General features: G+C 39.5%; 1 protein-coding gene across 5 annotated transcripts in view; it reads left to right on the top strand.

Annotated features, from left to right (window-relative positions):
• gask1a (golgi associated kinase 1A) overlaps window positions 1–14,803 on the top strand; it is an 80,465-nt gene that overhangs the window by 22,164 nt on the left and 43,498 nt on the right. For 2 of the 5 annotated variants that reach the window (XM_082551024.1, XM_082551028.1), the window contains exon 1: window positions 8,401–8,463. The exons of the other annotated variants lie outside the window; for them this stretch is intronic. In XM_082551024.1, the coding sequence (XP_082407150.1) occupies window positions 8,416–8,463 (48 nt within the window). In that variant the 5' untranslated portion in view covers window positions 8,401–8,415. Of the gene's footprint in view, window positions 1–8,400; window positions 8,464–14,803 lie in introns of those variants that run through there. 5 annotated transcript variants of the gene reach the window in all.

Consider the following 14,803-nt stretch of genomic DNA (forward strand, 5'->3'; position numbering starts at 1 on the left):
ATAATAACATGGAAAAAATGACCACCTGACCACAGGTCTCCACCTTTTACTCTGTATTTGTCTGATCTATTTACAAATAACTATGACTGTCGCTCCCAGGCCACAATCACTTGACCTGCATGCATTACAGTGGGGCAAAAAAGTATTTAGTCAGCCACCGACTGTGCAAGTTCCCCCACCTAAAATGATGACAGAGGTCAGTAATTTGCACCAGAAGTACACTTCAACTGTGAGAGACAGAATGTGAAAAAATAATCCATGAATCCACATGGTAGGATTTGTAAAGAATTTATTCGTAAATCAGGGTGGAAAATAAGTGTTTGGTCAATAACAAAAATACAACTCAATACTTTGTAACATAACCTTTGTTGGCAATAACAGAGGTCAAACGTTTACTATAGGTCTTTACCAGGTTTGCACACACAGTAGCTGGTATTTTGGCCCATTCCTCCATGCAGATCTTCTCGAGAGCAGCGATGTTTTGGGGCTGTCGCCGAGCAACACGGACTTTCAACTCCCGCCACAGATTTTCTATGGGGTTGAGGTCTGGAGACTGGCTAGGCCACTCCAGGACTTTCAAATGCTTCTTACGGAGCCACTCCTTTGTTGCCCGGGCGGTGTGTTTTGGATCATTGTCATGTTGGAAGCATGATGTTTCCACCCCCATGCTTCACAGTAGGTATGGTGTTCTTGGGATGCAACTCAGTATTCTTCTTCCTCCAAACACGACGAGTTGAGTTTATACCAAAAAGTTCTACTTTGGTTTCATCTGACCACATGACATTCTCCCAATCCTCTGCTGTATCATCCATGTGCTCTCTGGCAAACTTCAGACGGGCCTGGACATGCACTGGCTTCAGCAGCGGAACACGTCTGGCACTGCGGGATTTGATTCCCTGCCGTTGTAGTGTGTTACTGATGGTGACCTTTGTTACTTTGGTCCCAGCTCTCTGCAGGTCATTCACCAGGTCCCCCCGTGTGGTTCTGGGATCTTTGCTCACCGTTCTCATGATCATTTTGACCCCACGGGATGAGATCTTGCGTGGAGCCCCAGATCGAGGGAGATTATCAGTGGTCTTGTATGTCTTCCATTTTCTGATGATTGCTCCCACAGTTGATTTTTTCACACCAAGCTGCTTGCCTATTGTAGATTCACTCTTCCCAGTCTGGTGCAGGTCTACAATACTTTTCCTGGTGTCCTTCGAAAGCTCTTTGGTCTTGGCCATGGCGGAGTTTGGAGTCTGACTGTTTGAGGCTGTGGACAGGTGTCTTTTATACAGATGATGAGTTCAAACAGGTGCCATTCATACAGGTAACGAGTGGGGGACAGAAAAGCTTCTTACAGAAGACGTTACAGGTCTGTGAGAGCCAGAGATTTTCCTTGTTTGAGGTGACCAAATACTTATTTTCCACCCTAATTTACGAATAAATGCTTTACAAATCCTACCATGTGGATTCATGGATTTTTTTTTCACATTCTGTCTCTCACAGTTGAAGTGTACCTCTGGTGCAAATTACTGACCTCTGTCATCATTTTAAGTGGGGGAACTTCCACAATCGGTGGCTGACTAAATACTTTTTTGCCCCACTGTATATCTGAGCTGTAAGCAAATAGCCAAGTTTGCAATTTCCTGGAAATGTTTGAATGAAGCTTTATGCTATATGGCTTATGTCTGACAGGCGTTTGACAGAATACGGTGACTTTAAGAAAACTGAGGCCAGTCGTTTTAAGTATTTCATGTCTGAAAAGAGGAAAACGGATTTTCAGTAGATTGATATGTTGTTTCATCAGCCATCCCATTAACTTTGAAAAGTGTAGAGTAGAGATTTGGTTGTTTATTACTTCACAGATGGAAAATATCGAAGCAGTTTTATGGAGTCAACCTTACACAAATATCCACTATAGAAACATTTATTTTTAGTGTCTATGTGTGTTTCTGTGTGTGTAAATCTTTTCTAAAATCATATTTGAAAATAGACACTCTCTTTAAGACCAAATAATGGGGGGGGGATACCCGTCATAGGTGATGTTATACTTCATAAAAATGATATGGAGTGGACCTGGCACCTGATTTAAAGTGCTGTTCCTGGGCTCTTGCCTGTTTTGCTTGGCTGATAGTCTAACCTTGGTAATTACTTGTCCTCCAGACGTTGCTCTTCATTAGAAACAGCTAACCATCCTTTAAAAAGGCAAAAGGATTTTCCAGGATGATTAAATACACTTCAGGTTTCACCGTTTGTCAATTGGATCCAACGCCTGCTTTCCGGAAGAAAAAGTTGCTGACAGGAGAGCAGGATAGAACAGTACTCATATTTCAAACTCCAGGAAAAGCAGGGGTTAGTTTTCTTCTCGAAAGAGGATCTCTGTGGGAATATTTAGATTTATGCTTATTCAAAGGCCTGAACTGAAGTGCGTTATTCACTGTGCTCTAGCTTCGGAAAGATATGGGAGCACATGCAGGGTGGAGTTCATACTTTATGAACGCACAAATGCATTTTCTTGTGCACGTGTGTAGCTGCCTTCATGGATTAGTTCCTGCTGTGTGAACATTCATCCCTCTGACTGTGCAAGCTCATATCAAGATACCAAAAACATCGGTTTGCATTACATCAGCAATTCCATAGCCCACTGATGTATCCAATGCCTCAGGCTTGTGTGCCCTTGAGCTGAGGTGTTACATATACCAATATTATTGCTTACTTCCATTTCTGTGCACTGTATGTCATATGGTATCAACCATTTCTTTCTGTGCTATATACGACCATTTCTAAAGTATCATTTTGAGCCCTACTGTTGTGGGCGAACTGTGGAATTCATTATGCCGTATTGTGCATCACTGGATAGGATGGTGCAGCAAAATCCCAGCTCTATGCCAAAGACTCAGCACAAGGCAAGCTGATGACTTGAGCTGACTAAAACTGTGTCTCTGGCCCAATGACCAGTCTAGTTGGAGATGCAGTGTTACAGACTGGAGTAGCTGTTTCTGACTGACTGGTAGTTGCATCAAGTAGAGCTTTTTCACCTTACTGTGCGTTGCTTGGCTTCACACTACTCTTTGTTCAGCTTTGATGCTACAGGGATGGACCTATCAAACTATTTCCAGCTCTAAGATGATATTGATACCTTTGGGTGGGGCAGAAATAATTATTAATATTAATAATATTATTGCAATATTTTGCATTGTATTGATACAGGGACACCAAGTAGCAATATTCTAATAAAATAAAAAGCAAGCTCATGCCCCAGCATCCTGAGATAAAGTTAACCGAGCAAACTTACATTAAATCGGCTTAACTGAAAAACCAACCAATGCTGGGCACACTGAGCTTGGCAAAGCTACCTCTGAATTCAGAGCAAGCTAATGGCTCTGTAAAAGGAGTAAAAATAGGACAACAACCATCTAGCATCTACTAAAAAAAAAAAAATCAATGGCGACTGCATTTAATTTTTTCCACCTTCTGTGACCAATTGCAACTTTCAGTGCGTTTCAGTGTCCATAGTTGAGGTTGCACACTCACAGCCACTTTTGACTGTGAGGCAATTGCACAGATTGTCCAATAAGACAGATACATTCTGACTTGGACTGACTATAATCACTCTTGAAGAGATTATTCTCTAATTTATGAATATGTTGCCATCATTTTAATTGCTGTACCATCAGAAATGATTGCATGACATTTCCAACTTGACCCCAGTCAAGCAGACTGACTCCATCATTTTGAAACATTTATGGCAGGGTTTAGTATTGGTATGCTTGATAATTGAATTGGCAAATTTTAGGTCTGATGACATTATTTGCGACTGAATAAATGTGATAAACACACATGTTAAATGTTATTGAAATTATCTGTGTAACACTAAGTGCAGCCACAGTAGAAAAAATGTTTTTATCCTCTGTTTCAAAAATGAAATTGAAAATAACCAATATTTAAATAATCTGAACTCTTTCTCCCTCATCTCCTCTTTCTATAGTTGCTTTGTTCCCATTATTTTCTGGGTAGAAAAATACACTGATATCAGGCTGTAATCTCAAAAGTCATTTATTTTTCATCTTTCATGTGTTGTCATCATCCTCAGACTCAGATGCATCAGAAAGTGAAGCGAGCAGTTGCTGAATGCATTTTGTGCCTTGGTACATCACTTTGCTTTTGTTGCATTGCTTTTGCATTTCTTTCATCTTCCTGCCATCCTTTCTCACACGCTCTTCCTTATTCATGTGCATGTCAGAGAAAAAGAGGATCTGACCACTTTCATTAAGGTCTGCTGTCGACAGCTGAGAGAGACACACACACACACACACACACACACACACACACACACACACACACACACACACACACTTCATCTCTCCTATAGAATTCCTCAGATGCGCTTTTGTCCTCCTTTTCTTCTCTTTGCTTTTTTGCACCTTTCCTTTTCGGTTGTTCGGCTGTCATTTTTCGTTTGTTTTCGACTCAGTAAATGACTCTGGGGTTTTCCTCTAAACAAAAACAGCAGACTGGACATGCTAAAAACATTCAAAGTCTCAGCTGGTTTTAAACTACATATAGTCTGTCACGGCATGCTGTTCTTCATCACCACTTGGGCAGGGTTTTTATATGAGATGTCCTGAGTCAGTCATAAGTTGAAATCAACACTTATCCAGCCATATTTTAATGGATCATTATTGAATAAAGTAAAGCTGAGCCAAATCCAATTCTTTTCTCTGTAAGATCTACAATCTGAACTGCTTTTTATCATTAGAGTCTAAGGTCATACAGTAGTACAGCAGCACAGCAGTACAGGAGCACAGGTAGAGGCCAGCAGCCTTCGATGTGGTATTGCATGTTGTAGGCTAATTTAACCTACCTTACCAGTAACACAATAAGACATTCCCGGTTAAATAAAGGTTAATTATTCAAATTATAACATTTCTTTTCATTTATTTATTGTCATTCATTTTATTCATTAATTCGTTATCATTTATCTCATCCATTTAAAAAAAGCTAGTACTCGTAGCTTTAATTCTCCCAACCTGCACAGAATTGAAAACTGTGTTTCTTCTGAAAATATCTAATGTTAAATCTAATGGTCTTAGGGCGTTCTTGGACCACTGTCCACTCACCTTGTTTGGCGAAGTCAGAGTAGCTATGTAGGTGAGAGCTGTAATGATTTGGGCTTCCGTGATTAGTGATCATCAGTCGAACAAAGTAAACTGTGTCCCAACATTGGTTATGATACTGCTTACATTTTTTAAATTAACTTCTTTTAAATCCTGTTTTAGTTCTTCTGACTCATTCAGGCTGTTTGTATTTTTGCAGAGGTAATCAACACTAACTTTGAGGTAACATTTGTGTTTTGTGAGCCAAAATACAAAATTCTTTGATGCTTCGTCCAAGTCAGGTATGAGTTTAGTCATGGATTTATTCAGGCAACCGTTTGGAAAGGATGACACAAAGTTCAAAACCAGCTACAGATAGAATGAGAATTGTTAAACAATGTAGAATTTGTCAGCAGACAGCAAAGTTGAAGAACCCTGACTGCTGTGGCTGAACGCATACTGAATTAAGCTTTGAAATGGCTAGTGATAAATGCAGGTCTCTGTTTTTGATTGTTGGTGAATTGAGGCTGTTTCATGTCTTTCGTAGCAGAGATCACTCAGGCTTTCTAATATCCTATCTGTGAAACTAAACTTAGGTATTTTATAAATTAATTTTATCCTCACTGTTTATCCTGCAGCAGCAACCTGTACAGATAATCGTGTTCTTGTTGGGAATCAGCCAGTGATGTGTATTTGCTTGTAAAGGTGAACTCTTTGTAAGAGCATTGCACAAATGTAATTGGCCTCTGAACGCACATCCAATTAATTTAACACTGATATTAAAGGATACCAGTCCAAACCGGGTGTTATGAAGTGGCAAGCTGTATCTTTTGTGTTGACGCTTGGCTGTTAGTTAGTTGATGTTGCACATAAACACGCGCGGTATATCTGTGTCTCTGAAGATTTGATGTCTCTCTGATTGAATTAATCCAGATTGAATTAACTCGTTATTTTTTTTAGTCTCTCCATCCACTTTGATCCAGACGGGGAGTTATTCTTTGCTTGTGTGTGTGTGTGTGTGTGTGTGTGTTTATGAGGGGATGATGTGTGTATTCGTGTGTGTTTTTGGTTTTTCTTTTCTTTTCTTTCTTATAATTGAAGCTGGCACAGACAGAGACCTTCTGACCTCATAAATTTCAAACATAATTCCAGCTTTGATAGCTCTATTAAACCAATCTCAGATGCTGGCTCATTCAAACTCTCTAAAGCCCTGATGCCAGCTTCTTATCATTCATACGCTGTTAAACCTTCTTTTCCCGTTAGTATCACTTCATTATACAACAACATCATAGAGTTGCTTCTTTCTGTACTTCTCTATATAAATGTTTAATTGCTAGACTATAACACTAATGATTAATGAAGACTTCAGCTCTGTTGTACATTTAAATCAAAGTGCACTCAGCTTTACTTAATTCCACACTCCGTTTGACCTTGAAGCACCACATTTGGAATAAAACAGCTCAACAGAATGGAATGAAGATAGTAGCAGTAAAAAATTTCAAGTACTCATGCAGCTTAAACAGCTGGGATAACAATTATCAAATAACTTGGATGTATATTGGTAGATATGTTTTATAGATGTTGACTTTTATTCTTTTTTGGTTGTTTAGATATATATATACGTATATAAAAATTGTGCTTTGCATCTCTCCCGACCTTTGATCCCACCTTACTCTGCAGGGACTGAAATGCCATTTGTTCAAGACATGAAATCTTTGAGGATGAATCCTTATACCTCCTTATACCTCTTTTTCGCCATGGTGTTGCCGTTTGTAGTTCAAAGTCAAGAGCTTAATAACTAATAATAAAGTCCCCAATGAGGATTTCAGAGCCTTAGTTAATTACGGCCTCGAGCCACATTTACTTTCCCTAATTTGTAGCATTTGTAATTTTTGATCTTGATTTCCGTCAGTTATTTTATACTAGTGCTAGCCAAACGGTCAATCAAACAGGACTAGCATTGGTTGCCTTGCTTTGTTTACTACAGAGGGCTGCAGTCACCTGTAGTTTGCACAGTTATGTGGCAACACCTATGTGTGCAAACCGATTCACTTTTGGATCCGTTTGCAGCAACCCTCACTGGTTCATTTGACTGCATGACTAACTTAACAGTCAACTCCAAACCGTTTTTTGTTTTTCATTTTTCACTTAATTTTTCAGGTTCAGCAGTGATTCTAATTCTAATGTAATAGAGTTTTAAGTTAATTCTAAATCTGTTCCTTTTTACTGTGAAGCACTCGTTTTATCTGTTTCATAATAAGCACAACCATTGCCTTCACAGCATTGCTGTGTTTCCCCTTCTTAAAAGCTGAAGCTAGGAGCTGTTTGGTGCAGTCTGAGTAAAAATGAATGAAAGAGAGCTTAGCCCAGACTCACAAGGTGAGCGTGTGAAAGGATTATGAACAGTTTGTGCTTTTGACTCTTGACTTTGAGACTTTGTTGCTTGCCCCAAGGTACTGTGCTAGTCTGCTGTTGCTGGGGGGGCTCTCTTCGTCCCTGTCTGCAGAAATCTTGCAGTGAAGGCTTGTGCATGACTGACTTAGCAGTCAACTCCAAACTGTTTTTTGTATTTTTCATTTGAATAATATTTTAAGTTTAAGAAAATCCTCTGTGAAGAATAAATAAACTAGTAACTGAATGATGTAACTGAAAGAGTTCTATTAAAACTGCGATACTGATCAAACATGTGGACGGTAACACAAGAGGACCTTCCTGCTTTGGGTATGATTTGACTGGTGTATGTCCAGTAAGGTGGTCATTTCTGGCTAATTTTTCCCTTTTATAGCACTAAGTCCAAATATACCCCTCCTTACCCTCATTAGGTGTAACAGAAGTGTACTGAGTCTACCCTTCTGTTAGTAAATCACAAAGTGTATTTGTTTTGAGCCATGTCACACTAACTACAGCACAGATGGTTAGCTAATGCTCTTCCAACCTGATGGCCAGTTTCCGTTTGTTAATGTGAGGACATCCATCTGGTATGTTAGAGTTTACCCGTAATTGCACTGTTCTGCTGACTTTGTCTCACAGTTAAACACACTTTTGGAAACAGCACATCCACTTCTGCCAGCACACTGCTCTGTCAAGACTTTTATTCTGTTGTGTCTTGCCCTGTCTCTTTAAACACACTGATAAAAGGTGCCATAGAGAAGACGGTGAAATGAGACAGGTTTCTGGGTCCAGACATTCTCACCTCCTTTCTTCTCCATTCTCTCCTGAGGCTGGCTGGCTGCAGCACCTGTTGCGTGTCTTGACCTAATGCTGCATACCTCGCCGTCAGCTTTGAGCAGGAAGAGAAGAAAAGAAGTGATATTAAAAAGAAAAGAAAGGGGAAATGAGCCAGGAGCTGTCAGATAGTGGCACACCTGGCCTGTCAGAGCAAGTAAGAGGTATACATACATGTGGAGGGTTAGATATGAAGCTGCCAGATATTAAATAAACAACATATCATCTTTTAGTCACAAATCTACTTAGAGGGGACTAATTATTCTTCATCATCATCATCATCATCATCATCATCATCATCATCATCATCATCATCATCATCAACAACAACAACTTTGCCACAGTCTTTATTCCTGGACTTTACTAGACCAGCTTTTCATGATTAAGACTTCAAAATGATTCATCTTCTTAGTTCATCCTTTGTAATAAGCTTTTTTGAGTTTCCTTTCCCGTCCCCAGTTATAATCTGATTGGCTGCCTCTCACAAACACAAAGTTTGAACATCAGGTTTTATAGGTTTTCTGTGCTCAGTGCCTGAGATGACCATAACAGCGACATCCTCTCTGTATTACATCACATAGAGCCAAGAACAAAAATAGCTGTCTGAAACAGAGTTTTAGGAGAAGTCCAAATCCTGAGCTTTTGGCTCACAGGGATTACTTGGACTTTATTTGAAACTCTGGCCATGTTTCATATGAACATCCACCAGTGTTGCAGGATATAACAGAAAAATCAAAAGCATAATATGTCCGCTAAACCATGATATCATTCTGCAAACACACATGCAGATGCAGAACACTTTGTAGTGCTTTAATACAGATGACTCCAGTTTACATTAGCGATAAACTCTTAGCAGATAAGAGAGATGAAACATGATGAATTCGCTGTTCTCTAAATCCCCCCCCTTTGTGCGTTGTGCTAAAAGATGACTCCCTTTGTATTGCTGTCCTCTAGTAGGTGAAAACCACAAAATTATTTAGTTTCATTTGGATATATTGCAGACAGGTTGATAGGATTGGGCAGTAGGGGTAGGCCATATTATACCTTTCACGGTAATTCCGGTACAATGTTAGGCAATGATAAGAAAATGAAATATCGCAACAGAATATGGGTAAAATGCGCATGCGCAGTACCTTTCGTACACACATCTCAGAAAAAGCATGGCAGCGACAGAGAAAAGGGCGAAAGCGGATCGTTGAATGAAACAGATGAACCAGAACTGGTTTGTAAAAATTGTGCAACTTCAGTGGTGTGAAGTGGTTTGGTTTTCTTCCGTCAGATACCCACCAAAGCACAATTTTTTGTAGAACAAGCAAGCAGGCCGTCGTAGCGAAGGGAGGAAACACCGCAAGCCTATTTCATCATTTGAAGCAGAAGCACTTGTTGGAGTACAACAAAGCTGCTAAAGCATGTGAAAAGGCGTCCGCTTCAACTAGCGAGGTGGTGAGACCAAAGAAGCGGACTCAACAAACAATCGGCGTACTTTAAATAGCTGCACGCCTTATGACAAAAGCAGCAAATGCTGGGGGGAACTAACTAATGAACTAAACTAATATAAATAGCTGCTTGGTTTTTTTTGCACTAACAAAGTTGTGGAGTTGTAAAGCATTTTGTCTTGCGTCAATTATAGTGTCAGTCATATCGTTTCGCAAATCTTCAAATATATATCGTGATAAATATTTTTGGCCATATTGCCCTGCCCTATTGGGCAGCATATCTTCATTATATCATCTGAACGTTTTATTGATGCTTGCAGGCAACTGCATTTATAAGTGTAAATAAATAAAGGGCCAGTCTTTTCCAATGACCGACTTTCAGTGATGACACAATGATATGAAATGATAATCTATTGACACAAGGTGCCACAGCAGTATTGCAGTGCAATAGTAATGACACAACATAAGTCAACTATATGGACAAAAGCCGTGCAGGCAGTTTTTTACATACAAGTATAAAATATCTGCTTAACACTTAATTTGAAGTGAAGTAAACTAAACTTGTATCTCATTTCAGGAGCTTCACAAATATCGTCACTCAAAAATATTTTAATTGGATGGAAATCAGTCATTTTCATCCACTGTTTACTTTTCCTGTTCTAAGAAGTGCATTTACGAGAATAGCTAGCAATGCTTGTTAGAGTCATTTCTTTACATCTGTGCCGCACATCACCAGAGGCTAGCATCTCCTCCTTCATAGCCTGGTTTGACTTGACAGGGTGTCGAACATGTTTGTTGTTTCCATATTTTGAAAGGGTCTATTCTTTATCAGATGATGTTGAAGTTTTGAAAAACAAAAGCCTGAGCCGATAGCAGCATACCTAAGGAATGGTTCAGGGTAATTTAAAACGTCATCACAAAGGAAAATTTGAAGTTTCCTCATTAGACTGAAATATCTCTAAACTGCTTTCACTGCTTCCCACCATGCTTTAATGCATTAAATCCACGTTGCATGCTGCTTTGTGCCTGCACCTGGTGACCTGTTTTGAATCTACGGGAGCTATGCGTACCTGAACTCTGGTAACCGTGGACACCGGTTTCATTTCATTTGTAGTGGAGAGAGAAACTGCTGGCCCTAGGGCTGCTGTCAAAGCAGCGGAGGAAGAAGAGTGGAGCCAGACAAAGAGGCAGGACTGCAGACACAAATAACCTGTCAGAGAAAAAAGAAAACTGGGAAGATAACAAGTGTAAAATATCTTTAGCTTGGCAGTAATAGTGTCATTTTTCTCTTTGAAAGCACAAACAAAACGCTACATTGAGTTAGACTCTATAACCTCAGGTCTTTAGGGGTTTGTGATTCTTATCGCGGCAGAAAAGGCTTACATACGCATGTGAGTGTGTGTGTGTGTGCGCGGCTTCTCACCACTCTGTATATTTATTCATTGTGTTTTTCCAGTTCTTTCTTTCAAAGTATTTATTCTGTGGGTCAAAGTGCATGACAGCACAGTCAAAAGTACAGCCAACCACATCACGTGACTCATGCAGTGAGTTTTCCCTCCCCTCTCATTCTAAACATTTAAAAAGCCTGGCATCTTTGGATGCTATAGAGAGGTGCTGAAGGCAACAGCACACTCCACTGTTGGCATATTCACATCAAGCTATGCTAGGCTGCACACGAATGGACACTAATTAGCAAATCTCAGCCAAAGTAACTGCTAACGCAGAGGAGTGTGTGTGTGTGTGTGTTGTGTGGGGCTGTAGTATTGCATATGGAATGCTATCACCTTGTGTCTTCAATGCAAGGTCATAATTTGAGCTATAATTTGAAACACAAAGTTTAAAGTCACTGCAGAGCCAGGTTGATTGTATTAAATAAGAATCCTGTAAACTGTTAGCAGTTAAAAATTTGTCTTGATGGTGGCAGTGTCGTGTGAGTCTTACAGTGGCTAAAATGAAACTCAATGATAAAGACATTTTTCAGCTTGACCTGCCACAATAACAGGATGGCACTTGTGACTACTATACTGCTTTTCCTTGGTGGGGGAGTTGTCACTGATGAGTTAATGCAGGCTGTTGGTGGGATATTTCATTGGACTACAATGAAAACACATTAGAAATTATTATTATTAGGAAACACTATGTGCATAAGAAGAAAGTACAATTTTAAACTGACCAAAATGTATTGTGTTTGTATTATGTGTGAAGTGCATTAAAAGATTAGTAATGGCTTACATGACTAGAAACAGTAAGAGTATTTTCACTTAGTGGCACACTCACTGCAAATGATTATCTCTCTCAGTTCCCGGTTTGGTTTTTTATAGTCTGAAGTCTACTGTCGGTATCACACTGAGCACTTTTTCACAGACTTAATTTCTCAAAGCAGCAGGCAACTTTTTTCTGTGAAAAAGCTTCAAACGGCCACGGTACAGTACACTACCTGCTCAGCACAGCAGACAGGCTGAAGAATTAGGAAGGAAAAAGAGCCACATACTTTCTTCAGTAGCGGAAGAAGACCAAGGTGGAACTAAATTAAAAATCAATGTTGAACTTGAATAAAGTTCATTTATATGGTACTATGAAGGTATCATGTTAGATTTAATAGTTCAGTATTATAATCAAATTCAGTCATTAGCTGAAAAACTGACTTTGTGCAGTTTAGCTTCATAAATTGTATACAGGAGTGGGGATGGGAACTGGGAACGTCACTTATTAATTTGATTCTCAATGGATTGTCACTGGCTCCACTTGAGAGTCACCACCATCACTAAGCAGCACATCAATGACAACACGGCATGTAATAAATCTGCATGAATGTAATGTCTAATGTTGGGAGTATTTCACCTATTTGTTGTGGTCAGTGTTGGGGTTGTTACTCAAAAAAACGAATGTATTACACAGAACACTTTCCTAAAAAATTATGTCGTACTTTACTGAAACCTGAAACACACTGTCTCATAATTACCATTTGACAATATAAACCGATAGGCTACAGTTACACACACCATTACAAATCCTTATCCTAATGAGGTCACGTGTGATCTTTCTCTTTAGTATTTAGGGTAAGAACACAAAGCCGACAGCACAAATCAAAGATGAAAACGAGCACAAAGAGACTTTAAAGTAAAGTGATTTTACTTGAGAAAAATGTACAGTTAGAAACAGTCGTTGCTTTGGTTACCTGTTTAAGTTCAGGGTCTGGTTGCTGCTGGGGTCAGCAGACACTCAGTTTTATCATCACTCTGTGTAGGTGCTTGCAAAGAGTTGTTGTAGCAGCAGAATGCAGTTGTCTTCTGGATGCACTCTCGTCTTTTGACCAAAAAAAAGTTTTGTTTGTTAGCAGGTTAACGGCCACAGTTGTGAAGGTATGTTCACATTTTATGTGATGTAGATACCAGTGATAGGTTGAACTAAGATGAAAATCCGGCCAAGGTCCCACCAAATTTGAAAATCAATAAAAACTTTATCCATCCATTCATTTGCTTCTGCTTATCCTTTTTCACGGTCGCGCGGGGTTGGAGTCCTCCCAGCTGTCTTAGAGCGAGTGGCCAGGTACACCCTGAACAGGCCGCCAGTCTGTCGCAGGGCAAACATATAGACACAGACAACCCTTTGCACTCACAACCATTTAGAGTTTCCAATTAACAAATCCCCACCAACTGCATGTCTTTGGACAGTGGGGATAGGTTAAAAACTATATATTACCCATAATATTTTATTGATCATCTTCAAACTTAAAAATAGACTAGGCCGCGAGGGACATACCTAGGTACCTAGGTTGGCTAAACATTTGACCTTGACCTTCATTGGTACTGCCCTAAGGTCAAAGTTGACCTTGAAAAGAATTTCAAGAAACCATATTGAGTAACGTATTAAAGTGCTGTGCAATCTGTCACCCGACAACATCACAATGATGCCATAAAGATTCGCAAAATCACAGACTACATGAATATATCTTAAAATCTCAAGTTTTTACAGCTTATAGACGCCAAAGATTTCAACCAGTTCTGTGTAAGTTAAAAATAATATAATGCACCATCTTGGTATGTCATACATCTGTATTGTGTATTTAAAAACATCATAGAACATCGGAGTTGAATGAATTTGAACATTTCAGATAAGCTATTTCTGTATTACTTGAGGATTTGTATTAATAGTTAAAATATTATGATTGTGAATTTCTTAATATTTTTTGATATTTTTAAGCTATCTAACAATTGACCAACCAGTTAAAGATTAAAGTGTTAGTGGGACTGCAAATAGCAGTAGCATCTGATTGGTTAAATAAACATTTCAGATAATAAATGGATGGATAAAGGATCTGTATTATTGACTTGGAGTAACTATTTAAACCTCTTTACAACGAAGGTTAAGGTGAGTTTTCAGTCAGAGCAGTCCTGCTCGAAAGTGTCTGAGGCAGGCGAGCTGCAGATTTGCTGTGAAATCCAATCCATTAGCGTGAAATATAAAAAGGCATTAAGAGGTCAGTAAACGCTGCCAGTCTGCTCAGTAATGATCTCATTTATTTAAAGTAATTCAGCAGAGTCTCACACTAATGATTCAGTGACATTCAATTTCTCCATGTAGCACATTTGATCAATTCTGGACTGAATGTGTGGCTACTATAATATACTGTAGTCTCTTTAACACTGTTAACTACAGCATTAAAAATTGTCTTTGAGCGGTAGATGAATATATCTATATAAGTCTGACGCTCCAAGTCTCACACTGGTACTGTTGGGTAGTTTGTACAGGCTCTGTCAGCACAGGCAGCCTGATTCAGGCCGTCCAGTCCAGGAGAAGAATAATGGAACCCTTTCACAGGTGGAGGAATCTGGGCATGTTGTTAAGAGGCTTTGAGATGAGGAAGAGATCTCAAGGGTCTGAAACATTCCTTCACCTGAATGCAGAAAAAAATGAAGGTGATGCAAAGGGAGGGAGCGAGCGAGAGAGCAGGCAGGGACAGAGCAGTTATCTGGGTCAACCTGGCAGCATTCACATATGGCTTTACTTACAGGTGGGGGGAAAGTGTGGTATTCAGATGGAGCTGTGTGGTTAATCCAA

The sequence above is a fragment of the Aulonocara stuartgranti genome (assembly GCF_965226115.1).
Source record: "Aulonocara stuartgranti genome assembly, chromosome: 11".
NCBI classification, from domain to species: Eukaryota; Metazoa; Chordata; class Actinopteri; order Cichliformes; family Cichlidae; genus Aulonocara; species Aulonocara stuartgranti.